The sequence below is a fragment of the Peromyscus maniculatus genome, chromosome 10, assembly GCF_049852395.1.
Source record: "Peromyscus maniculatus bairdii isolate BWxNUB_F1_BW_parent chromosome 10, HU_Pman_BW_mat_3.1, whole genome shotgun sequence".
Lineage (NCBI taxonomy): Eukaryota > Metazoa > Chordata > Mammalia > Rodentia > Cricetidae > Peromyscus > Peromyscus maniculatus.
The window spans coordinates 68,549,008-68,576,846 of record NC_134861.1 but is presented as its reverse complement, the minus strand read 5'-3'; the positions used below and the strand labels follow the sequence as shown (position 1 = coordinate 68,576,846).

The window sequence follows — 27,839 nt, the reverse complement described above, 5'->3', positions numbered from 1 at the left end:
ATGTAGCACAGGCTAGTCCAGAAGTCACTACTTCGATAGTCCCAATCTGGCCTCCGACTTGACCCTCGTGCCTCAGCTTCACAAATGCTGGGTTAACACCACCACTAAGATCACCATATGCCACCCAATCTGGGGCTACGGTAACAGCAGAAGTATGCTTCCGGTCTAAGACCACATTTTCAATTGACCTGAACCAGAAATAAACTTCAGGTCAATAGTAAAATTATAGGAAAATGTGGAAACATAGCTATGCTAATTTGAAGCTAGTATGGTACCAGTGGGCTGCAGTAGGACCTTTGAGGGGTGAGGCCTTGTGGGAAAAGCAGAGCACTGAGGCAGGCCCTGGAAGGCGACCGTGGGACAACAGCTTCTGGTTCTCGCTGGTAATTAAAGTGGCTTTGGCCTGCCGTGTGCTTCCTCAACATGCACGGTTCACCAGGCCTGAAGCAGCCGAAGTAAGATTTCCTCTTTACTGTCTCGGAGAGTTTGTTCTACTCACACAAAGCTAACACACAGAACACTGCTCTGTAAAGACATTTAGCTGTTCACTGTGCACTGGTGTCTCCCTGCATCACACATTTCTAGTCTCTCTTGCTTAAAATACCACTTCCTTAGTCCTATACATGAAACTGCATTAGCAAATTCAAACCAAGCCATAAAAACACAAATGACAGAGCTCATGTTTTACGTTTTATTTTCCATAAGCATGATGATGCTAGAGTAACTGCTGAAGAAAGAAAGGCTTTACTAACTGATGAAAAGCTGACCCCCAGGCAGCGTGCTCGCTTCCCTCCCGCCCTCCCCTTCCACATGCACTATCACTTATCTTCACATAGGCTGATCGAGAGTCACAGTCGAGTTCACCAACTGTACACAACCACGGCATAATCCCATCATTCCCAGTGTCCCAGGTCAGTACATTTACACAATAGTAAACACTAGAATCTGTGTTTGGAAAGCATCATATGTCAAATCACACAAACCAGGATTTCGTTTGAAATGTGTTTTATGAAGACTGCTGCTGAGTCCAAGCATGCAGGTGCGTGCGTGCGACCACCTGGATGAAGCCGGATATGGAAGCCTTCGGTAGGTCCAATGACGGAGTTTTTCATTCATCCCAAGTATCTCCGTATTTGTTTACTTTGACTAGGAGAAAAGCACAAATAACTGATGATTCCAAACAGCAAAAGACACCACTTTAAGTCTGTTATGATGAAAAGCTGTTCTTGCATTGAGCACCTGAGATAGGGGCTGACTACAAATGCCCTTTATCAAATTTTACATAACCCTGCACAATCCCCATTTTAAAGGTGAGAAAGCGGATTAGTAACTTGCCCAAGGAATAAGCCTAAACAAGAACTAAGATTTGGAGATTAAGTCCAAAGCCTGGGTGCTTGCCTTTACAAGTTTACCTAAATGAGCATGTGGTTGTGTATGATTGTACATACCAAAACAAAGTTACCAAGAATTAAAAAAAAAAAAAAAAAAAAAAAATTTGGGGCTGGAGAGATGGCTCAGCGGTTAAGAGCACTGACTGCTCTTCCAGAGGTCCTGAGTTCAATTCCCAGCAACCACATGGTGGCTCACAACCATCTGTAATGAGATCTGGCACACAGACAGAACACTGTATACATAATAAATAAATAAATCTTTAAAAAAAAAAAAAAAAAAAAAAATTTACTAATACACTTGAATTTTGCTTTTCACAAAAAATAAACTAACCGTAATGAAGTTAATTTAATCTCTCCTATCAGCTGTCAAATGACGAGGAGAAACTATCTCCCCTATTCGGGCATCTCACATGTTAAAATGAGAAACTTGCTCCTCTGCCCGTTGGCAGTGCTGACGGAACCCAGGGCGCAGACGTGCTGGGAGAGGAGAGCACCCTGAGCCACACTCAGCCTCACCCCCTCCACTCTCAGCTGCCCTTCTCCATGGCGTCCACCTGTGAACTAACACCCCCGGCAAAGACTCCAGCAATCCTCATGTAAAGAAGCAATGGCAGTGGCCTGGGCTCTTCTGAGACTACAAAGTCAAAACTGCCTCTTCATTACCACAGTCCCATGACATTGCCCCCTTTTCCTCACTTTGCTTTGCTCCTTTCTAACAACCACATGGCAGTTTTCTAACCATCCCGATGTGTTATAGTACTGCTCTGATAATTTATGCTTTCTCTCTTAATTTCCACTGTACCAATGTCCAAATTTCTACTCAAAGAATATTTTAGAAAAGCAAAAATCATAATTTCATAACAGGCCTTTTCTTTAAGTTGTAATATAAAGCACAAGAAAACCCTCAGTTTTCTTCTAGAAAGCAAAGCGCTGTGTTTTGCTAGTGTATCATCTAACAGCACTTCAAGAATATCCAGTTAGAGCTGCACACGTCAAATGCAGCAAATGCCAAAAGTGCATCAGAGCTTTCTCCCTAGCCTGTCAGACTGACAGATCAATCAATACAATGAAATGCAACCATTCCTTTCTGGCAGGAGGGCAAATGCTATGCTGCGAGATACGGAGCAAAGGAGCACAGAAAAGGGAGCCACAGCTTCCTGCCCTCAAGGAGCTTACAGTCTGAGCTGCAGTCATGTCTGCACAGAGAGGCCTCTGTGCAGAGTCACAAATCTATTTCAAAGGTAAAGAATTTTACAACACAAATGATGCCTTGTAAATGAAGCAACCATTAACAACTAGAAATCAAACTGGTTCTAAAAATGACTACACTACTACTACTGAGGATTGCTCTGTATTTCTGCACACAGCCCTCCAGAAGAACTAAGGCCTATTCCTACCATGACGGTTCATCTACTCCTGATGTATTTATTACTTTGTTGTGCTATGAATAGAAATCAGGGCCTGTGCACTTCTAACCACTTCCCTTAACTTTTAAATGAGTGCACAGAACACCTTCAAAGAGGGCCCATCCTTTGACATTCTTTTAGAAGTCATAAAATTCTAAACAGAAATAGTTACAAAACCTAGTAAAAATGTCTTCTTCCTTTACATGAAAATGTGTCTAAACTTTTATTTTTGTAACATACTGCTGTCCAAAAAAAAGGATTAAATTATAACTTACATTTATTATTTATAGAGAAGAAGTCAAATTCCTCCTCTGGAAATGCCCTAAAGTGTCTTATTACTCAATTATGACTCCATGATTTGCCAAAGCATCATTAATGACTGGTTATCTGTCTCTGGTCACTAAATCTGATTATGCAGCAGACACACTCTATTGTGAGGAAAAGGTATCAATTCCCAAGGTGATTCCTTATAAGGAAAAACACTGTACTAGTAGGAGCTGGTTTCCTTGTCTTTCTTGTCTTATTGTCTAGGCTTTGTTTTGGGTTTTTTTTTTTTTTTTTTTAAATAAAACACCCTCGGAAATACCTTAAAACGGGAGAAGTGGTAACTACGAACTAAGTCATTTTTTAAACATTAAACTTATTTATTATTATTATTTTTTTGGTTTTTCGAGACAGGGTTTCTCTGTGTAGCTTTGAGCCTTTCCTGGGACTCACTTGGTAGCCCAGGCTGGCCTCGAACTCACAGAGATCTGCCTGCCTCTGCCTACCGAGTGCTGGGATTAAAGGCGTGCGCCACCACCGCCCGGCACAAACTTATTTATTATTTGTGTGTGCTACATCATGCAGGAAGAGGATAGCTCTCTGGAGCTGTTCTTTCCTCCTTATCAGCAGTTCCTGGGGACTGAACTCCTGTCGTGAGGCCTGACAGGAGCCGTTACCTGCTGACGCATTCCGCCCACTCTGAAATAACTGTTCTTTTACAGAACTGGTTTTAAAGACATTAATATAATAACATTTTAAGCTGAGACTTCAGCTGGCACTCTCAAGAGTCCCATGATTAGACTCAACTGTCATACCTTCTTTTTTGGGCACTCTTTCCTGCATAGGCCTGACTGAGGGGTCAGTCTTGTGTGTTAAAGTTACTTCATAGGACTCTCTGTTCTTACTCCTTAATTCCTCATATGTAGTACTTTTTCTTTTGGGACTTTCTTCAAAGTTGGGATCAGGTCCTAAAACAACAAACAGTTAATAAATGGTGATAAGAGGTAGATAAGTCTAAAGTGACTAAACTTTGCAAACACTGTTTACCTAAAACTGAAACAAGAAAATGAAATATAAGATGAAAATATTACTACTACTCCAAAGGCACTAGCGTTCCTCCAAGACACTTATGGAAGTACAATTCCTCCTCCTTGTCTTCTGAAATTTAAGATTAGTATCAAAGTTTTTATAAACTCAGCCATGGCCAGAAAAGAGAATAAAAATGCAAAGATCTCACTTACTAAATGCTGGAGTCGTTACACTGTATACAGAATTAGAATCTACTTGTCACAACTAAACAAAACTTGGCAGAAAATCACACTAACAGTTCTATGGGCACATACTACCTAATTTTTTTTTAACCATGTTTATGGTATTTAAACAAAATGGGCCTGAGTCCACCACTCTGACACACAATATTGAAGTGCAAGAAAAGGTCCATCCACCTCAGCTGCTTATTCTCTTCTCTACCAAAGTGAATCAATGTGTGAGCAGCATCAGGGTCAAATACACACATAAATAACAGAGTGGACTCTCTGTAATGAATGACAGGTTAAATACGCAATAATACAGTTTAAGTACATATAAACAGCAAAAGGACCATAAGATCATTTCAGAGAATAACTCATAACATTCAGAGAATACCTACTCAAGTTTTATACACCTCACAAAAAGTACTTTCCAGCAATGTACACAAACTGGGCATGTTGTTTTCGTAATATACTAAATTTTGAATCAATTTTTATAAATGGTATTTATATGAATTCCAGTGAATAACCAGAATCCTCTAACTAACAAGTGTTAAATAGCATTTTCAACTCTAATCTTTTACTTTGCTAAATGTATCAATACAAAGAAACAAGAGTTCAATATGTAACTCTTCAATATATAACAATTGATATATTTGTTCTAATATACCACGATTAGAAACTCATTTTTTCCTAGACAAGAAGAAAAATAATCTTACATTAATTTAGACAATAATCTTGTATCAATTTTAAACACCCGGATTACATTAGTGGCAGGCAGCAGTGAACTCATTTCCCTCCCAACAGGTATTTCTAAAGTCACAAGGGGGTCATGGCAACTTTCAGGACGCTGGGTCTGTGTCCTCACTCCATCAACCTGCAGCACAAGTCCTTGGGCAAATCACTAAGCTCTCTGAATCCAGCTTTCTCCAGTTGTGAAATAATTTGAATCCCTGATCTCTAGAATTCCTTCCAGGTCTAATTTTTTTCTTAGGCAAAAAAGAAACACTTTAATAGTTTTATTGTTCTGTGATAAATGAAATCATAAACCAAACAGAAGATTGGCAGATATTTTTCCCACGTGTAAAGCTGAGTGAAAATGTTCTGGCACTATACCGAGAACATACTTGACTGCTCTGTGAAAGGTACTAAGACCTGGAAGGAATGAGAAAGTGAGCAATGGCACTCTCTGAAACTAACCAACCACCCATGGCACTTTTCCTAACAGACAGGGCAGAATGACTTCTACTTTGAAAAGATCACCTAGCCTTTGGAATTCTTGAAAAAGAAAGCTAGAAAGTGGGCAAACAAGACTAGAAAAGGAAGGTGCCCTGGAAGGAAGGGCAGCATGTGGGCAAAGCAAGGCAGCTCCAGGGACTCACATGGGTACAACGGGGAGTGCTAGGCTTGACCTAGAGGGAGGATGACGACATGCACACAAACACCAGAAGTGGACAGGTGACAGCTGTGTGGAGGGCACTAAGATCGCACTAGAGATGGATCTTTATCACATGATTTCGCTGATGGAAATGGTAGAAGGATGCCCAGCACCAAAGGACAGAGCTGCTGCATGCCTAGAGTACAGAAGAATGGCTCTGAACTTGACTGGAAACTCACACGGGTGAAAGACAAGAACAGCTGCCTCCAGAGCTAAGACGGTGTCTTTACCCCGCCTGCTCCTTTTCTGTTCTAATTTGGTGCCTTTGGGGCCAGCCAAAGAGCAAAGGCCTCAGGATGAAGGTATTCAACAACATTCTCCTGAACTCAAGCCTTCCTCTTCTATAGCAGCCCCTTCCTCCTTCCCCTTTGCTTCACGATAAAGCCTTGTGTCTAGGAACTCTTCAGTGACAGTGTTTACACTGCCACATCCAAACCAGGTACCACAAGCATGCACGGTTACTGAGCAACTGAAATGCTACCAAGGCCACAGAAACTAAGTTCATATTCCATTTAGTTCTAATTAATTTACAAACCTGCATTGGCTTGAGGATACTTTATTTATAAAAGCTACTGAGGTCCTTTTTGGCACCTCCTTAAGTGTTCCTTAACCTCTCATCAGTTTCTCTATTTTGTTACATCCTCCTCCTCCTCTTTAATCTGTACGTAGATTCACTCTAGATTCAAAAGGACAAAAAAAGCCAACCCCCCTAACTGTTGCTGAGTTAGCCTCGAAATCATTTTCAAAGCATACTTTACAAAGGTTCACACGTTCTTATCCAAGCCCTTTGAGTTAGGGATGTCACACATTTTAGAAAAATATTCTCATATATAATATCCCCACAGTCAGGTGAGGACAGGAATGTGTAAGTAAACATATCGACAGTTCTGTAACATAATATAGGGAAAATCATTTTAAATAAAGTAAATAAAGGCCACATCAAGATTTGCTGCCAAATGTGTTCCAGTCCTAACCTGTGGCTTTCATAGCTTCTGATGTTTTAGGGTTTTAGGTGAAAACTTACAGGCCTGTCTTTCTGTCTCCAGGTTCCTACTGTTCACTGCAGAGTGGACTGAGAATCCAACACTTGTTTGCCCAGTTTCCTGTCTGCCAGTCTGTATCGGATTATCTCACCTAATCCAACAGCTCTTGACAAGCATTACCATCTCCATTCAAGGTGAAGAATTACAAAGTAGTCACCAGATCATGACTAACTGCAAGATCACAGCACATTTTAAATGTAACTTAAACCCTGGCCTTACTCCAAAATTTGTATTTCACACATCTGCACTCTGAACTTAGTATTTTTCACAATGCATTTTCAAGTGGACTTCCTCACATGACAACAATTGTGTAAAACAGGTATAACTTCTTCTTACAAATACAGACAGGACACTGCAAGCCATTTGATAGGACAACCTATCCAATGTAACCTACACCTTCTGGAGCCTCTGCTGGCCCCAGACAGTTATCACTTCTTTGCTGTTCCTTTACATTGTGAACATGTGGACAACTTGTAACTTATCCATCTATTTCTGTATCCTCCAAAAACCCGAGTTTCTTAAGGACAAGAACCAGGCCTTGCTCATCTTCATTTTCCCATACCTAGCCAGAGTCTGTTGAATGAGTGGAGAAACTAATGGAAAGAACAAACATGCTGAGGCAGGGTGATGGATGAAGCCAGGCTGACAGCTGATGGCAGCACACAGAGGTGACATCCAGCAGAAAAGAGCATCAAATAAAGTGTATACATACGTTGGACCATAAAATGCTGAAATTCATTTCAAGAGAAGTTTCTACCTTGGGCAATATGGTCACTAATACCAGTGGGAGTGGACTCATTCATAGAAGCACTGAATGGAATTGGCTCATAACGAGGAAGGGCCTCCTTTTCCATGTTGTCTGCTGCCGGAGACGTCACGAAAGAGGACTGACCACTCAAGTTGGAGTCATATCTTGACTTCTGAGAATAGTGCCTGTCAAAGAACACCATAATACATAAGAACAAAAAAATCATTGCTTTTATATTAAGGTATAAAAATAAGCTATGAATATCTAAAATAATCATAATTTTAAATTACTTATAAACAGTTGAATAAAATTTGCTATGTCTGACCCACTTTGGCACCTAAAAACTGGTCACTAACTAAACATGATGTTGAACATGGTAATCCCAGCCCTGGGGAGGCTCAGAGGGGAGGATCCTGAGTTGGAGGCCAGACTAAGCTATATATAACTGCCTCAAAAGTAAACAGTCATTCAATAAAGGGAAATAGAAAAATATACATTCAACTTTCTAAATATTTGGCTTTGGAGGGTAATTTCAATGTGTGTGTTAAACTTCTTACAAAGAAAAACATCCTTCAGATCAGGTTTCAACAAACGTGTCTAGGCTGCCCATTTAATGGAGAGGTTACTTCATAGCTATAGTCCATATAATCCATGACTTGCTGACATCAATACAGTTATTATTATTTCTCATAAAATTTACATTGTTTTCACTCTGAAATAATTCATCAGTCTGCTTAATGATCTTACTACTTACGTTATTTACCTACTCATACAGATTATTTATATTTTCACAATATAAAATCTAAACCACAATCTGAAGAAACTCAGCAATGGGTTAAACATTGCTTTACTAGATTAACAAGTCTGAGATTTTTGTTGCTGTTTTGAGACAGGGTAGCCCTGGCTGTCCTGGAGATTACTTTGTAGACCAGGCTGGCCTTGACACTTAATTCTCCTGCTTCAACTTTCCAAGTGGTAGGCTATGTAAGTCACCCCACCATGTTATCATTTTACAGGATTTTTGTTGTGGGTGTTTTTATTTTAAAGATTTAACTTTAACTTTAAATAACAAAACCACATTGCAGAAAGTTTGAGTAAGAAGGTAAAATCTGACGAATCACAACCAGTATTACTAATCACTTATACTATTTTTATTGGTGTAAACTTTTCTTTAGATACAATTTTTATATACACACTATTTTATACTTTATCTTTTCAGTTTATAAAAAACATTTCACCCAGATGTTTCACACACGTCACAGTTTAAAGGAACTCACAATACCCACTATTACACATAACATGATCCCATCCATTCCCCACACTGGACATGAAACCATCTCTAAATTTCCCTCTACTTCAACTTGTAAACAACCTTGAACCTAGACTTTGCTTTTCCTTTATATTTGATTTATAGTTTTGTAAAAAACAAAATAAAAACTTCAAAATACCTGTATCAATTTATACCAAAAATTTATTTAGGCAGAAGCTCATTTTTGAAATATATACCTTAAGAGTTATCTCTGGGTCTTGGCATGAGACAATCAAAGCAAACATAAATGTACTGCAAGCTTCAAGAAAAATGAACTTTCTGCTAAGGTTATTTTCCTAGTAAGCAACAAAAAAGTGGCTATCCATTGAGAGAGATTAACAAAATCTGGTAACTTGAAAGAAGTCAAAAATGCAATAAACCAAAAGAGCTTGCCAAAATTCAATCAAAACAAAAATCCTTTAATTCTTGGACAGGTCATAAAAGCAGCCAAATCATGTTCTACTTTTTAAGGCAAAACACTTTTTTTTTTTTTTTTAATAAGGGGCTTAGTCCTCGTCCTTTGTAGCCTTTTTTAAAAAGATTTATTTATTATGTATACAGCATGTATGACTGCATGCCAGAAGAGGGCACCAGATCTCATTACAGATGGTTGGGAGCCACCATGTGGTAGCTGGGAATTGAACTCAGGACCTCTGGAAGAGCAGCCAGTGCTCTAACCTCCTAGCCATCTCTCCAGCCCACAAGGCAATAGCAAATGGCCATTCCGCAGACAGAGTTTCGGGCCTTGTATTTTGTTTCTTAAAAACCAAAACCGGTACATGGAGACAAGAACTGACCTACCCAGGTGGGGAAGAGCGCCTTGCTTGGCCTGACCGCAGAGCTTCTCCAAGGGGGGAGTTTTCAAGATTCTTGAACTTTTCTTGGCAAGTTTTCACGTAAGAAAGCTTTCCAGCAAAGTACCCCATGATACAAGCAACTTATTTGTAAAAACAAACAAAAATTTTGTCACTGAATGGGCTTTTTTAGACAATTTTTTTTCTGAAAACAGCATTCTAAAAAAGTACATTTCTAAATATCTCTAAGGTTTTAGAAAGACCAAGATTACCTAAAATGATAAAAGATAGTTTACATCAAATTCATAGACAAAATTTATGATATATAACTCACTTTCCCCAAAGTCAGTCAGTCCAAGTAAAATAGCAATAACGTAAGGAATCCCAATACACCACTTTATAGACAAGAACGCGGCAGAGAGAGAGAGGGACACGCAACCAAATAGGTTTTAGCCATGGGGATGTGGGCCATTTGTTTAACTGTAAAATGGAATTGTGCCACAAGCCCCAACAATTTCACAAGTTTGTCTTCAAAACTCAGTACAACAAGCCCATTAAAATAATGAATTACAATCTGACCTAAATATGACATTTTTATTATCATGTACCTTTCCAACACAAGAGAAGCTGCCCTGAGAAGATTCATAAAGACCATATGCATTCTCAAAGGAACAATTTGCTTCTCTTTTGTTAGCCACAAAGTGGAATATATATTAAAGGGGGGAAAAGCCAATTCTAGATATAATTGTTTGGATTAGTAGACTATCTAGGCAACTTTCTTTTAGTATAAAGAGAGCAATGTATTTTCAAGTACTGTGTATAAAGTACTATCAAGTTATTTTATATTACAAAAGGGAAGAGTCTTTTAACTAACACAGGACTTTTTATTCTGACATAAAATTGTCAAGCAGTGCATTTATTGAAACACTTAAACAACTTGATTTGTGGCAGCATATAAACATGTAATATTAATAACTCAAAATATCTGATTTAAACTTAACCATTTGTAAAAAGGGTAGGAAAAATACAGCATTGTTCATACTTACATATAAGTTTAGGAATAGAGCCATATTTTGGATGACTTGACAGGATTCCTAAAGAAGAGTTAAGTATTTCTGAGTAACATTGTTAGAGAAGGAAAAATCTGTTTCAACTATCTTAAAACAGCAAGTGTCAACAGTAACTCTTTTTTTGTGAATTCAGTGTCAACAGAAAATTTTCTAGTTGTCAAAACACTACAGACCATTGCACTAGGTAAATACTACCTGACAGTCAAGAGAGTCGAGTAAGTATTTTTATCTACCAAGATCAACAACAACCAAGTCTTAAAGGACTTGATTAGTTACACGACTGAAAATTATCCAAGAGCCAGGAAGAACTCTAATTAAACATATAAACCAGCACTACACTAAAACTAGAAAATTGACCAAGGAGTTATATGAAATATGAAGAAATACTCCACACTCAAGAGGTGAAATGTTAAAATTGTGAAGAAGGCAATTCTCCATAAATTCATCTACAAACTCAAGGTTCCCCTTAAAATAAAAACATGTGCCGGGCGGTGGTGGCGCACGCCTTTAATCCCAGCACTCGGGAGGCAGAGCCAGGTGGATCTCTGTGAGTTCGAGGCCAGCCTGGGCTACCAAGTGAGTTCCAGGAAAGGCGCAAAGCTACACAGAGAAACCCTGTCTCGGAAAAAAAAAAAAAAAAAAAAAAAAAAATGTTTTGTTTATTCTAAAAACTGTACAAGGCAACACTGAAGAATATAAACTACCATCAGGTACCAAGATCTTCTGATGAAGTAATAGTAATTAAGACAGTCATTTATAAACAATGCAAGTGAGAGTGAGAAACAAAGCGAGAACTCAGAACTGGACTCCTAAAACTGTCCTGAGAAAGAAAAAACAACAGTGCACTGCAGTGAGTAAAAACAATCCTTTCAAAACAGTGCAGGTCAGTAACATGTCCACTGAGTCCAGGTAGCTTCCAATTTTAATTATGAAAGAAAAAGCTTATGGAAAAAAGTGTAAGCATCCACGTTTTCATCCAGGTAGACCAGGATTTTAAAGAGACCACAACACCTGGATAATTTGGACTCCAGAAGAAGTAGCTCATCAGCCAGGCGGTGGTGGCGGCACACGCCTTTAATCCCAGCACTTGGAAGGCAGAGCCAGGAGGATCTCTGTAAGTTTCGAGGCCAGCCTGGTCTACAGAGTGAGATCCAGGACAGGCACCAAAGCTACACAGAGAAACCCTGTCTGGGGGGAGGGGAGGAGTAGCTCATCAATGCTGGGCTAGAGATAACCATGGGGACGTGCGTGCGTGCGTGCGTGCGTGTGTGTGTGTGTGGTTGCAGAGCATGGCACGTACAAAGGACAGCTGGCAGGAGGTAGCTTCTTCCCACCACGGGGCTCTGGGAACAGAACTCAGGTTGTCAGGCTTAGCAGGAGCATATGTACTTGCAAAGTCATCTTGCTGACCCAATCATGGGGATTTAGCCGCAAGCACTGTCACGAATATCCATGTCATTGCTAGCTTAGAGTAGTCCCCAGACTTGGACTGGGGTGTAGCTCAGTGACAAAGCACGTGTTTAGCAAGCCCTGGGATCAATTTCCAGGTCCAGGAATCAAACAAAAAGCCAAAACAGAACTCCAAAGAATACCAACATTTCTAAGGCAAATGAAGAAAACAAACGTTAATAATGTGAGCACAAGACAATAAAATTTATCTTTTTGTGCTACATTGCATACAAACACCAGAATACATATCAGCTATTCAAAAGCATGAAAACATAGAGCAAGGCAAGTATGCCATCATGGAAATGAAACAGAAGGAATGCTTTAAAAACTGGTTAACGGAGCCTGGTGTGTAGGCATACACCTTTAACTCCAGTGCTTGGAGGTAGAGATAGGTACATCTCTGAGTTCAAGGATATCCTGCACTACACAGAGAGTTCCAGGATACCCAGGGCTACATTGTGAGACTCAGTCTGAACAGCCCCCCCACCCAGCCCCAAAAGAAAAAATGGTACTGATGCGTGATGTTGGTCAAGAACAAAAACTGTCCATCAAGCATCACAGAAGTTATGGTGATGACCTTTGACGTTTCTACCAATGACAAACATAGACTTCAATGGATTAAAACACATAAAAAGCAAAGTGCTCATTCATACAATCAGATTTGAAACAGGTGAGAACAGTAAGAGAAACATGGAAGGAGGCTTTTCCTTTTATGTTCTCTATCCTTTCTTATTAGATCAAAATACACAGGGAACAGTTAGTACAGCATGTCAAGCACAATGTACTATGGACAAAACGCTACTATCAGGATAAAATGCCTGTCTTTGGAGAGCCTGTCTGACTCTGTTCCCAAAAAGCCTGTCGTGATTTCAATTTCAACCTTATCCCAAATTGCCTAGGCTTTCAGGCCACCACAGGGGGGGGAGAAAAAAAAAATATATATATATATACATATACATACATATACACATACACATATACACATATATACGTGTGTGTGTGTGTGTGTGTGTATATATATATATATATATATATATATATATATATATATATATATATTCCTTCTTCACATCATAATTCAAAATAGTAATAATTACTACTTCTTGTTCTAACTTACCTATTTAATGAGGTTCCTGATTTTGCCTCTGTATCTACTAATATCCTTTTGGGGTGAGGGGTAGAAGAGGATCACTGGGTGTTAAACCCAGGGCCTCACACATCCCCCATCCCAACAGTATCCTCCTTCCTGATACACTCCTCTGCTGTGGGATGTTCTGTATGTTGTGAATATGTGTTGCTCTGATTGGTTGACAAATAAAACACTGACTGGCCAGTAACCAGGCAGGAAGTATAGGCGGGATAAGCAGAGAATAATTCTGGGAAGAGGAAGGCTGAGTGATGAGACGCCAGCATGCGGTCCAGGGAACAGCATGTAATGGCACACAGGTAAAGCCATGGAACATGTGACAACATATAGATTAACAGAAACGGGCTGAGTTTAAGTGTAAGAGCTAGTGAGTGGCAGGCCTGAGCTAATGGCTGAGCAGTTATAATTCATATAAGCCTCTGTGTGTTTACTTAGGTCTGAATGGCTGCGGACAGGGCAGGACACAGGGAAACTACACTCCTTTTCTGTTACCCTGAATCACTTTTTCAGACTGACAACTATCTTCTTTGAACACCTACAACTGACTATTTCACAACATAATGCCTCTTTGCTTCAGGCCATGCTCACATGCATGTTTCTTAGGATGACTACTACAGCTCTGAAATTTTTTTGTACAGCCCATGGCTAATTCTGATTATTCTTAGTCAAGACATGCTGGAGTGCCACATATCACATGACGAACTGACAATGATTTCTGTGGACTCTTTTGCCAGTTTTTTCTTCAAATTAATGTGACTAAATTGTATTCCCCCCATACAGAATCTACCTTAGGAAGAAACAACTTAGCTTTAAATGCACATAATGTGTATACTTCTTGAGTTGTTTCACGTTTAAGATTTTGATCATGTAACACAGTATACTGAAATTATTTACAAATGCTTCGGTATTTTATTATCCTGCTCCTCAGATCCCTTCACTTCCATCTAAATCCATTTTGTGTGTATCTGGGTATGGAGACAACCCTGAGGATAAGTCCTCACCTTCCACCTTGTTGGAGACAAGGTGTATGACAGGAGAGCTGGCCTGTGAACACCCAGGATTCTGTCTCTGTCCCTGTCTCACTGCAGAACCCATAGGATTACAGCCATGTACTATAGCTCACAACTTTGCTTGGGTCCTGGGGATTAATCTCTGGTTCTCACGATTATATGATAAGAACTTTACTCACCAAGCCCCAGATCCCTGCCCCAAATTCGTTTTATAAATGGTAACAGAGATTGAACACTAGGCAAGAACTCTATCACTGAGCTACACCTCCAGCCCTAAAACTATTTTCTATGACCATATGAACAATCAAAGCCTCCTTTGAATAACTAGTTTTTGTTAAGATTATGCTCTAGTTCTGACTAACGCTAACAAGGGGCTGAGCAGGTAATTCAGTTGACAGAATGCACGAGTGCCTGCCATGCACAAAGCCCTGGTCTGACTCCCACAATCACAGAAACAGGTAGGGGTACATGTCTGTAATCCCACACTTGGGAAGTGGAGGAAGGAGGATTACAAATTCAAGGTAATACTTAGCTATATACTGAGTGTAAAGCTAGCCTGAGCTACATCAGATCCTGCTTTCTTTTTTTATTTTTATTTTTTATTTTTTTGGTTTTTCGAGACAGGGTTTCTCTGTGTAGCTTTGCGCCTTTCCTGGGACTCACTTGGTAGCCCAGGCTGGCCTCGAACTCACAGAGATCCGCCTGGCTCTGCCTCCCGAGTGCTGGGATTAAAGGCGTGCGCCACCACTGCCCGGCTAGATCCTGCTTTCTTATAGTAAATTTAAAAAAAATTTTAAAACACATTCTATCATATTGCCATTTACAGAAGAGCTAGTTAATTAACAGACTTTTTAAATTGTCTGGAGTCATACTAAAATTACCCCCCAATTTTTGGTATGCTTTCCTGCCAAATATGCAGGTAGAGGCTACAGCAGGCCAGTAATTCACAAAGTATATTTAGCAAGCAACTCTGCTGGCTGTATCACTGATACATTAATGTTTAACCTAAACTCAATCCCAGGGAAGTACACTGTACTATTAAGTCAACAGAATTAGCCTCTTTGGGGACTACTAAAACAAGATTATCATGGGCTGGGGGCATAGCTCAGTTGGTAAAGTGTGCATCTGTAATCCTAGAACTGGGGTTTGCTGCTGGCCCTCCTGCCTACCCACTTGAATTCTAGACCCATGAAACAACCTGCGGAGGTGCTTGAGGAATGACAGGCAAGGTTGCATTGCACCTGCATGTACACACAAACATGGAAAACGACATCACCAGTCAGACCCCTGAATCTCTAAGTTCTTTTAAAGACTGGGTGCTTGGCCTATGGACCACCTGCACACAGGTGCCTGCAGAGGCCAGAAGAGAGCATTAGATCCTCTGGAACAGGAGTTACAAAGAGCTGTCAACCACTACCCTAAGGGTGCTTGGAACTGAACCTGAGTGTTCTGTAAACACAAGTACTCTTAACTGCTGAGCCATCTCTCCAAGGCCCTCTAAATTTGTTTTAAATGCTAAATCATCCTTACCTATTCCCCAAGATGAGAAGACAAAGCTAGTACAGGGAATTATAGGTATTTAAGCCAGTGCATATGAATCACTTTACATCTGTAAAACAGACTGCGATACTGACTCAGTATGACTGGTATGGGGCCAGAATTTGCATTTCTAACAATCTCTAAGGATGCTACACTGTTCAGCTAACCCAGGTCTGCTGTTCTCCTTGCAAACTAGTCACAAGGGTTGGTTGGCTGGATTTTAATGTATGTCTGTGAGTATAAATCATATGTGTTTCCTGAAGCTGGAGTTACAAGGTTATACGAACACTGAAGTGGGTACAGGAACCAAACCCAGGTCCTCTGGAAGAGTAGTTAAGTATTTTAACCACTGAGCCACCTCTCCAGACCTATCAACAAATGTTCAAGTACTTTCCTGTTTGTGTAGATTGTTACTGATACCAAATTCTCTAGTTGGTTGGGGTTTTTTATTTGTTTTTGAAGCAAGTAGCCCAGGCTGCCCTTTAACTTCTGAACCTCCTGCTTCTACTTCCCAAGTGCTGGGATTACAGATATGTGCCACCACACCCAATTTCTTTATGCAGTGCCAGTTCAAACCTGGGCCTTCCTGCACATAGGCAGGCACTGTAACAATTAAAATACATACCCAGCCCCAATGCCATCAAAATATCAAATCAAGACTGGCGTTGGTGACGCATGCCTTTAATCCCAGCACTTGGGAGGCAGAGGCAGGTAGATCTCAGTGAGTTCAAGGCCAGCCTGGGCTACAGAGTGAGTTCAAGGACAGCCAGGAATGTTATACATAGAAACCCTATCTCGAAAAACAAAAACAAAAAAAAATCAAATCAATATAATCAAGTGAGTGGATCCAGATAGACAAAACCCTTCTAATATTATATAAATTTATCAATGATCATGCTGATCCAATTTCCTTATTCAAAATCAGGAAAATAAGATAAAGCAAGCTATCCAAAATGCTAAATAAATGTGAAATTTAAAAACTTACCTTTACTAATTAATCCTTGAGTAATCAACATACTTGTGGCAGCCAATGGCACAGCTATAGGAAGAAAAAGAACTTGTCAATATCAACAAAAGGAAAACCCTGTTTTGAGTACAATAGGAGATAAATTATTATTAGTAACAACAGAACCATCAAGATGCAGATCCAACAACCAAGATCTAAAACTGCACTGTACACACACAGTGAAAATAAAGGAGTATTTTCAGAAAACACTTTAATTCAAGAAACCATCTAGATTTAGGTTCCAACAGCAAGACATTAAAATAATCAACTAAATCAACAAAGTAAAATGACTAGAAATCACTTCTGAAGTAACGGGGGGAAAGGACTACAAAAGCTCACCCCAAGAGCCACTTAGTACTAAGTAATAACTACATTCTACCTAGTCTACGTGCCTCATGTGAGTTACCGCATCTACTTCTTATCATCACATCTTTGTCAGGAAGGTCATATGACTACCATTCACAAAGTAAGTTTAGAGATGTTAAGAACCTTACTCACTTAAAACCATGTAAAGTGAGATCATCAATATTAGGTCTCATAACCTAATGAAACCTGCCTACTATCAGATCCTACGATTTTAGGCTCTATATTACACTATGTGAATCAAGACACAAAATATATTTGACTATGTGATTAGCATGGTAGCTGGAAAAATGAAATCCTTCATTTTAAATACTCCTTAAAACCATATGATAACATATAAAAGATGCATATTAACCCATAATTCCAAATTGATTTATAACTTAAAAACAGTATGAATCATTGCTTTCTACATCAGACCTAAGGTTTTCTGTAATGATGGGAGTTGATCCTTGACTCACACTTACTTGGCAAGGATCTGGTAACTTGACCAGTAGACAGTTCCCTAGACTGATAATAAATTTACCTAAAAATGTGTCTCACCCGGTTGTACGAAGTTTACACTAAACACCTACTTTCTATCTGGGAGTCTGGAATTTCAGCACCGGCCAGCCTAAAGGTGCCTCTGTGACCAGTCCCCAGTAAAAACCTGGCTCTGGGTCTCTAACGAGCACACACGATAGACAGACCCTCAGATACAAGTGTCTGGCTTCCTCTTAACTCCACCAATGCTTCTTTACCTTCTTGTGCTTCTTATATGTTAACTGGAAATTATTCTGAATTAAAATAACAACATGCATCTGGTGAATAACACACTTTGTAAAGAGCCAGAGAGTAAACAGTCTTCATGTCAACTATTCAACTGCTGTTTTAAGGCAAAAGTAGCCCAAAACAAAACATGAAAAAAACAAACAGCTTTTTCTAATAAAATGTTACTTTATGGACACAAAATATTAATTCAAGTAATTTGCATATGTAATCAAATTGGGCTTTTTCTCCCAATCATTTTAAAAATATAAAAAAAATATTTTTAGCATATTAAATACAAAACCACATTTGGTCCATGGCTATGGTCTGCTCAACTCTTGTCTAAACTATGTGGCAATTTAAAAACAAATATAATTAAATATTTTAATTACTATAGAAATTTTAGGATCAACATTTCTAACTCTGCACTGGGACATCAGCTTTGCTATCAGACAAAATGTGCAGCCATCCTAATGTTTGTTTGGCTGCTTACTATTCTACATATTAACAGATTTTACCTTTGCTGGAAAATGCTTTCTTTAATGCTGGCTGGTTAGAATGCCTTCATGCATTATCATTTGAGGTTCTTTTAATTACAGCAAAGGACTGTAATACGAACCAGTGAAGAACTACAGAAGGATAAGCGGTGATGTGTTACTACAATGGACAGCACTTGCCCACTGAGTCAAAGAGTAGCGAGCCTGGGAAGGGATGCTGGTGCTGGTACTTCCATTTACCACCATGCCAGCAGACATTTCATCTTATGTCACCAAGGGACAATGGATTAGGCTTCAGTCCTATCCAACTTACAGGATCTATTTTATGTCACAAGAGAATAGTCAGCTGAAAGGGGTTTTGGCAGTTATCTAAGTCTCTGTCCTAATCAGAGTCAACTGATAACCAGAATGGACAACTCACGAGCTCAAAACAAAACATGATTCTTGTGGCTGACCTGGGATCAGAATCCAAGTTCTCTGGCTCCCAGGTCAGCGGCCTTTACCTGTTTCTTCAGGTAAATCAGTTAATAGTGATGAACGCTGCCCACATCCTATCTAATAAAAGCATTACCACAGTTTCTTGAGCTCCTTTCTCCTCACAACTGCAAAATGCTACTACTACTCTAAATCTGCAACAGTTTTCAAAAGAAACTTTAATGCATTAGTCAGAATATGTACATTAGTCAGAATGCATATATATGTATACATATACACACACAGAGAGAGAGAGAAAGAGCAAGCACACCATTTAATAGATAAATTTGTAAAATCAGAATTGAATTAATTCCTACAATTCCATGAGACAGGTAACTATCACCCCCATTTTGCAGATAAGCAAACAGGTACATAAAGAGAAACTTGCCCAAATCTCACAGCTCTTGAAGTATATACTTGGGACTTCAATCTAGATAGTAAAGTAGGACCAAGAATCTATGCTTTTATGATTGATAATAATGACTAATTTGGAAATATATGGCTATAACAGGACTTTTCATAAAGAGAAGTAGAAAGAGTCTATCCACCCCAGATAGAACTATAGCTGAGTTTTCCTGTGCTTGCCCAGCACTAAGGTCCCACAGAGACTTATAAAAATTCCTGTGTCCCGCCTGGTTCTGCAACTGCTTAGACCCAAGTAAACACAGGGAGGTTTATATCATTTTTAAACTATAGCCATGGCAGGCTTTTTGCTAGCTAGCTCTTACATCTTAAATTAACCCATTTCTATAAATCTATAGTTTGCCAGATGGCTTGTGGCTTACCGGTATTTTTACATCATGCTTCTCCTGGTGGCAACTAGTAGTGTCTTTCAGTTCTGCCTTTCTCCTTCCTCTCTCTCTAGTTGGAATGTCCCGCCTAACCTTATTCTGCCTCACCATTGGCCAAACAGCTTTATTTGTCAACCAATCAGAGCAACACACACTCACAGCATACAGAACAGACCACAGCATAGAACATCCATACATCAAAGAAAGATTCCATCCAAGTCCAGTTTGTGAACCAGTGTATTTACTGGAGGCTATTTATAGGAGCACGAGTGACTCAAAAGGTAGCCAAACTATCAGGTAGTCCCCTGAGCAATTTATGATTGGCCATAGCACTACAGCATGTCACCAGCAATTTGGCTGACTCACTCACTAAAACTACATCAGTAATGATGCCCATTAGCAACTTTTGAGTAGCTACACTACCAAAAAAATCCCCTTGACATTATCCAGGCTATTGCCATTGATGGTTATATGCCACAAGGAGATATCAAGTCCCTAATGTGGAAGTCTCTGGTTGCATGAAAAAGAAATCAAGCTGGCAAAGGCTAACATTTGTGGTGCCAGTCAGCATTATAGCAGGATGATGGGAAAGAATTATGGCTCAACAGCCATGGTGGCTATGCCAAGCAAGATGTGATTGCCGCTGTAATATTGGCATAACCAACAACTCTCCAGATGAATTTAAACCTACTTCACAGGACAACAATGTTTGATATTGTGAACTGGGCACAAACTTGTGACTAAGGATATCCTAGGCCCTAGTAGAGAGACTATGACTATTATTTTAAATGTACATGGTGAAATTGCCTCTTAACATTTGTATTTATGCCTATAGATTGCTGTTGTTGTTGACCATATTAAAAGGAAACTTCTTTTACAATAATAATGATTACTGTGAAAACCTCTTTTTTTTCCCTGAGATAGTGTTTCTCTGTGTAGTTTTGGTGCCTATCCTGGATCTCGCTCTGTAGACCAGACTGGCCTTGAACTCACAGAGATCTGCCTGGATCTGCCTCCAGAGTGTTGGGATTAAAGGTGTGTGTCACCACCGCCCAGCCACTGTGGAAACTCTTAACCGATGAGACTGTTGCTATGACACAGTGGCTCACTGCTCAGAAAAATCATTATACTTCTTTCAATCATCCCCTCCAAGGAGGGGACCTCACCAAGGAAGCAGAAAGAATGTTAAGAGCCAAAAGGAGTGCAGTGTAGCTGTTTCCTCTGAGTTGGGGAGGACCACTGCCAGCCACAAGAGACCCTCAAGAGGCCTTGCTTCCAGGAGGCTGTAAAAGGTAAATAATTCATTGCGGCCTCCCATGTGCTGGGCATGTGAGACTTTTCAATGATGCAGCGGCCAAGAGTCCACCATGCTTTTGGAAGTAATCTCAAGAAATTCTATGGTTTGCCAGGCAGACTTCAATGGAATCCCTTTTTTGTTCCAATCTGGGGTAAACAGGTATTTAAGTCTCTCCAGGGAAAGCCATATAACACTGTTAACACATACATAAAACATAACTCACACAATCTATAACTAATGCAAATATGAATTCATACATCATATCAATAATTCCAAAGGTTGAGAACTACTGTAGTAGATAAGATGCAATAAAGTGATACTTCTTACAGATTTTAAAAGATATAAAATTACATTTCCAGGGAGTTCTAATTACTTTAACATTCTGTTCTGATCAACAGTGACAAGCCAATACTCTCCTTAGTAAAATAAATTCCATTCCTCATTTGCATAAATATGAACACATACAGCATTCCATATTTGAGAAACAAATGCTAAAATACAAGATTTCCTACTACATGACTATTAAATCCTCCCGGTAATTACATGTGTAATTTCCTATCATCTGGTTATATACTTCCAAAGTTTGGTGCTACTACAGAGAACACTTAGTTCATCTCTGTTTTAAAAATCTAAAGCAATCCCATCAGGAAGGCAGAAACATCTCTGTGAGTTCCAGGACATTAAGGGTTCTATCTCATAAAACAGCAAAAAACAAAAGGTCTAATGCTACTTTATTCATCTTTTATAATCCAGCTAGAAGTACAGTAACAAGCTATTTTTCACCTGTCCTTATTTCTCTCTTCAACCTGGGATTATAATATATCTATTGTAATAAAAATATATCTTATTATTCATATATCACTTTCCTATATATGAAATCCTGCCTATAAATCACTTCCCTTCAATACAATTTAGGCATAATAATATTACAGCTATTTCAAGAGACACATACAAAAGCATGAGTTTATCAGCCAGAAATAAATCTGGACACATAGTATCCATTACACATTACATTTCAAGCCCTCCATACCAAGTCTAGTCTTTTTTGTGTAGAATCTTGCTATATAGCACAGGAAGACCTTCAACTACATAGCTCAGGACCAGCCTCAAATTCAAGATCCTCCCAAGTATTGGGATTACAGGGGTTTCTCTTCTTCTTAAGTCTGTCATTAAGACTTGAAAATAATTTGTTGTGCCATAAACGTGAAATGGCCATACTAACTTTCTTTCACCATACAAATAGTACACCTTTAATGAGAGTACTGTTATAAACTAGGTAGATCTTGATGTTTGACCTTTATTTTTTCTTTATTCTCTCTTATCTATCTTTCCAAAAACGGCCATTTTACAGCCTTTAAAAAAGATAACAAGCCAGGCAGTGGTGGCGGTGCACACCTTTAATCCCAGCACTCGGGAGGCAGTGGCAGGGCTCTGTGAGTTCGAGGCCAACCTGGGCTACAGAATGGGTTCCAGGAAAGGCGCCAAAACTACACAGAGAAACCCTGCCTTGGAAAACCAAGAAGGGGTAACACTGTCATGACTTCCCTGTGGAGGTCAGAGGGCAACTTTTGGGAATAGCTTTTCTCCTTCCCCCATGTGGGTTCTACACACTGTACTCAAGGCTTGGCAGACTGTCCCACTGAGCCATCTCCCAGACCCTCCTCCTTTGTTTCTTCCCCCTTTTAAAATTCTATTCTGCAGGGCTGGAGTGATGGCTCAGCGGTTAAGAGAACTGACAGAGAACCCAAGTTCAGTTTCCAGTGTCCACAAGGCAGCTCAAAGCAGTCTGCAAAGGAACTGACATCCTCTTCTGGTCTCCTTCCTCAGACACGTAGTCCATAGACATACATGCAGGCAAAACACCCATATACATAAAGATTGAAGGAAAAAAGATTGAAGCAGAAATAGGCAAAAAAATCACATATTCAAGGCTAGTCTGTTCTAGTTCCCCTAGGGAATTAGTTGCTTTTTTTTTTTTTTTTTGGGGGGGGGGAGGGTTCTGTAACTTGTCCACCACCATCCTGGTACTAGGGACCAAACCCAAGGCCTCATGAGCTCTATCAGTGGACAGCCTCCAACATCAGACCTGGTCTACACGGCAAGTTCCAGGCCAGCCAGGGCTACAAGAGACAGACAGCAACAAATCCTGACCTTAAGCTCTACAGTCAGAAATCGGGAGCTGACATAGCATAGTAACTCCTCACTCTAATGAAAGGCAACAAACCAGTTGCCTTGACAGTCATGAAGTGTCAGAGTGTCCAAGGCACAATGACTCACTGGAAAAGTGTAACACAGGTGGACACATCTAACACCTCTAAACCTTAACTCCTTCATCTCTCAAGTGAGGATAGTTGTCAGCCTTACTAAACTGTGTTCATGCTATTACTAACAAAATTGCTCGGAGACAATTACTTTAAAACACGCACAATTCTATTTCTTCTTTTGTTTTTTTCAAGACAGGGTTTCTCTATGTAACCCCAGCTGTCCTTGAACTCACAGAGATCCGCCTGCCACTGCCTCCTGAGGGCTGGGATTAAAGGTGTGAGCCACAACCACCTGGCACAATTCTATTTCTTTAATCTCTATTAGTAATAACCACACTATGCCAAAAGTGCCCCAGTATGTTCTATATGTAATTATAATTTCAAACATAATTTAAGTCACGTTTGTAGGTCAAAGTAGGATTGAATTATGCGGATAGAAAACTGAGAAACCAGGGCTGGAGAGATGGCTCAGTGCATCGAGTGTCTACAATGCAAACACCAGGACCTGAGTTCTGATCCCCTGTATTCATCTAACAGCCTGGCACGGATATCCCAGTACTGAGAGGAAGATCCCAAGGCTCACTGGCTGGCCAACTTAGCCAAAATGGTGGAACTCTAGGTCCAGTAAGAATCCCTGTCTCAAAAACTAAGATGGAGAGGACAGAGAAAGACACTGACCTCTGCCCTCCACACACATGCACATTCACACAGGTACCACAAATACACCCAAGTACATTTTTTAAAACTCATAAAAAGGCTAACTCACATCTGAACCAGAAGCTTTCCTCATTGCACTCTGCGAAGACTCTCCGCTCTTCCTCTGTGGGAATGTAGTCGGCCCCTATGTCTTTTAGAGAAAAACTGGAAGTCATTTTCTTAAAGCCTGAAAGTTAGTCTACTAGTAACAAGAACATTTAAGAAAATAAATACACACGAAACAACTGGCTTATCAACTTTTTAAAAAAAACTTTGACTTCCAACAGAGTTTATTCTTACTACCTGTTAGGACAGGTTGGACACAGTGCTAAATGAAAACCTATAAAACCACCCCCCACCCCTGTTCAGATAACAAGGAATTTCAAACTGCAACATGATGACATCAAAGCAAGCATGAAGCCCCTGTGACTGTACAGATGTCCCACCATAAAGCCAGCCCAGCTGCTACTGTTACTCAAGCAGTTAAAATCTCCTTATACAGAAAGTGCTACTAATTATAAATATTAAATATGATAGTTACGGGGAATTGGTCTTGGAACTTCTGCATTCGGCTCTCGAAAATCAGCCCTCCCATTCATCGTTCCTGCATCAAAAACATTTATATCCAAATATTACAAGGTCTCAGAAGAGGTTAAGTATCTACAACCAGTCTACCTGCAGGCCAACAAATATTTACTTAACATTAAACTTTTTTAAAAGTTAATTCTATCTTATGTGCACGGGTGTTTTGTTTGCATGCTTGGTGCCTGAGGAGGCCGGAAGAAGGTGCTGGGTTCCCAAGAACTGGAGCTGCAGATGGATGTGATACTGTGCTATGACATGTGGGCACTGGGAATGGAACCAGGTCCTCTGGGAGAGCCAGCGCTCTTAACTGCTGAGCCATGTTTTCAGATCCCGGCCGTTACATTTCAACTACTTGACATAGGAAAATAACGGAATGAAAAAAAGATCATAAACCTACTCTTTGAATTATTCACGTTCAGTCCTTTAATCAAAAAACAGGTATATAAAAACAGACAAGTTTTCCCTTCTGAGGCTAAGTCATTTCACATTATTCTGTACCATGGCTCAAAAAAACAAAACAAAACAAACAAAACCCACACAACTATGTCCAAATGTTTGAAGGGAAAAAAAAAAACCCAAGTCATTTCTAGGCTTCCAATAACCAAAAAACCCTGCATCGTCTCCTATAACTCAGCGGTCAAAAAAAATAACGACGTCACATTCTCTCTGCAGGTAGCTGCTCTACCTCCTAACAGCAAACTGCGGATCTTCTAAACGTCCCTACACCGGCCCACATAACCTTCCAATAACTTAAATAAATGAGATTTTAAAATCCAAGCGCATCCCAGGAATACATATTGGTATTTCCTTCGTCTTCCTTTAAGCCCAGACCTCAGGATTTCAGGCAAGGTAACGAGTACTTCCACGTTTAAACAATCGCATCAAAACGCGGGGTGGCAGGCACGACGCCGACACAGCCCACGACCGTCATTTCCGTAATTCGTTCAGCGACTACGACATTCCCGAGGGCCTACAGCGTACCCTCCCTTAGAGGAAAAGGTTTCATAGAAGGTACACTGAACGCTTGGGGGGGAGTGGATGAAGCATTCTGATGAAGCTTCTCAAAACTGCAAAACCGTACTCCGAAAGCAAAAACAAAAGCAAGCTGGACGGTGGTGGCGCACGCCTTTAATCCCAGCACTCTTTTTGAAGGCAGAGCCAGGCAGATCTCTGTGGGTTCGAGGCCAGCCTGGTCTCCAAAGCGAGTCCCAGGAAAGGCGCAAAGCTACACAGAGAAACTCTGTCTCGAAAAACAAGCAAACAAACAAACAAACACCCGGAAACCTTCTTCTCCTCTTCCCCAGAGAGGGTGCCTGGAGGGACCCGAGCCGAGTCGGAACCCTCCAGCTTCAAGCTCGCCATTCCAAAGAGCAAGGCTCCAGCGGAGCCCGGCCGTGGCCGCGGACTCCCGCACTCCCGCCCCGCCCCTGTCACCCCGCCCCGGTCACCGCGGACTTCCCCACCCCTCCAGGCTGGCCCGCGCCCCCCGGGTTCCCCGAGCCCCCCGGGTCCCCCGCGCCGCCGCCGCCGCCGAGCCGAGCCGGGGCCCGGAGCGCGCGCGACCCCCCCACCTCCAGGCAGGAAAATGGCGGAAGGCGCGGGGCGACGGCGGGCGAGGGTGGGAGACTGGGTCGGTGGGTGGGCGGGTGGGAGGGTGAGCCGGGGCCTGCTGTGCCACCACCACACCCACCTCCTCACGATGGAGGCGGCGGCGACGCGGCGCGCACGACGCGGGGCAGCGGCCAGCAGAGGACCCCAGCGACGAGGAGCGCGGACAACGCCGAGAAGTCACCCCGACGCCAGCCCCTGCACCAGCGGGACCCGGAAGCACTACCTTCGGCGGGACATGACGTCGGGACCGCTCTGGCGGGGTAACCGCCGCCGAGCCGCCACTCAAGATTCACGTGGTGGCCCCGCCCCGTCAAATTGGCCCCACCTCCTTTCACCACCACCCCTCGCCACGCCCCCCACGGACTCCTCCCCCCCCACCCCAGTCTCTAGTGCTGCACTGCGGCTGCGCGGGGTGTGGGGCTGGCGCTGCAGCTCCGCCCTGCCCCGAGGTTCGATGCTCTTGTGAAGTGACCTAGTGACGGTGCTGTGACCTGCCGGTAGGGACGTCCTGGGACCGCCCCGCTCCCGCTTCTCCCTTTGACTTTCCTTGGATTTCCCTAACGTGAAGCCTTACATAAATCATTTTATGGCTTTAAGCCTCCAGTCTGGATAGTCAGTTTTAAGCCTGACCACCGAGTTGACGGTCCGAACCTCCCAGTCTGGTGGCTGACCCATTCTAGAAGCAGAGTCGGACGGAGCCACATTCCCACTCGGAGACTCGGAATTTGCTCATCTGAGTAACAGAAGTAATTGCGTGTTTCGTAGTTTGGATGAAAACAAGTCTGAAAAGGAGTTTAGGCACTCAGACTCAATTAACAGGAGAGTGTGTTTTAATGCTGGGAGGCTGACATTTGTCCATCAGACATCAGGCTACCACCCCCAACCACCAACTATTCGTCTTCTTTCATTGGTCCTAGGGATGTTTATTGCCTACCTATTCTGAACCAAGTACAGAAAGTTTATCGTTGATGCCTCAATGAACAGACCCAGCCCCAAACAGTTATGAACGTCAGATTGCTCTTTTTTTTTTTTTTTCCACTGCCTCTAGAGTGGCCACAAACTTGTTATGTAAGCATATTTAACAAAGAAAGTCATGTAAGCACTAATCCACAGTCCTGGCTAGGCCTGTATGCCTCTTGAACCTCACACCAATGAGAAACAGCCTGTTTTCTTTGCATTCAACTGTTTTCTGTTCTACCCCCACCAATACCATACACGGAGACACGCCCTTGTAGATCGCACTGATATTTCAAAACCCTGCCTTTATACCACCTAAAATACACCAAAGAATCGCTGTTCTTAGCGTTCACATTGTACAAACCTCTAGCACCACAGGGTAGCTCTGACAATATGGTATTTTCTCGTTGTTTATTTCTTTCACTGGGATCATTTAGAAACAGCTTTACAAGTATTTATACTCCCACATATTTTAAGATAAACTATATATCCTTTTTTCTGTGGTAAGTGATTCTGAATCTAGGCCGTTTGCAGTTTCTGTTCTCTTGTACGACATTGCATTTCTTTTTTTCTCGAGATCTGTCGATGTTATCACAACAGAGATGCCTTCCTCACTGCCCAATTAAAGTGACACTCTAGTCCCCTTGTGTGATACCTTGTTTTTTCTCTTCATAGCATTTTTCCATGGCCTAAAATTGT

The 27,839-nt window shown here is 41.1% G+C and overlaps 1 protein-coding gene across 3 annotated transcripts; it reads right to left on the bottom strand.

Moving 5' to 3' along the window:
• Positions 1 to 677: 677 nt before the first annotated feature.
• Ociad1 (OCIA domain containing 1) lies at positions 678 to 26,403 on the bottom strand. Of its 3 annotated transcripts, XM_006979695.4 has the most exons (9): positions 26,263 to 26,403; positions 24,529 to 24,591; positions 24,058 to 24,138; positions 16,841 to 16,894; positions 10,687 to 10,734; positions 9,648 to 9,783; positions 7,547 to 7,722; positions 3,877 to 4,029; positions 678 to 1,146 (listed from the first exon to the last, which is right to left on the bottom strand). In XM_006979695.4, exons 2-9 carry the CDS (start codon positions 24,584 to 24,586, stop codon positions 1,109 to 1,111), a joined length of 744 nt encoding a protein of 247 aa, XP_006979757.1. In that variant the 5' UTR covers positions 24,587 to 24,591; positions 26,263 to 26,403; the 3' UTR covers positions 678 to 1,108. The 3 variants fall into 3 exon arrangements, with proteins under 3 accessions (XP_006979757.1, XP_006979759.1, XP_006979758.1); XM_006979697.4 differs by lacking the exon at positions 3,877 to 4,029 and having other exon boundaries at positions 7,502 to 7,722; XM_006979696.4 differs by lacking the exon at positions 3,877 to 4,029 and having other exon boundaries at positions 989 to 1,146.
• Positions 26,404 to 27,839: the final 1,436 nt, after the last annotated feature.

Coding starts and splice junctions, on each gene's coding strand:
- Ociad1 (XM_006979695.4), bottom strand. CDS start 24,586: ATGAATGGGAGGGCTGATTTTCGAGAGCCGAATGCAGAAGTTCCAAGA. Junction 9,784..10,686: donor CTCTATTCCTAAACTTATAT/GTAAGTATGAAC, acceptor TTTACAAATAAG/TTGCTTGTATCATGGGGTAC. Junction 7,723..9,647: donor AGGCGCTCTTCCCCACCTGG/GTAGGTCAGTTC, acceptor GTTCTTTGACAG/GCACTATTCTCAGAAGTCAA.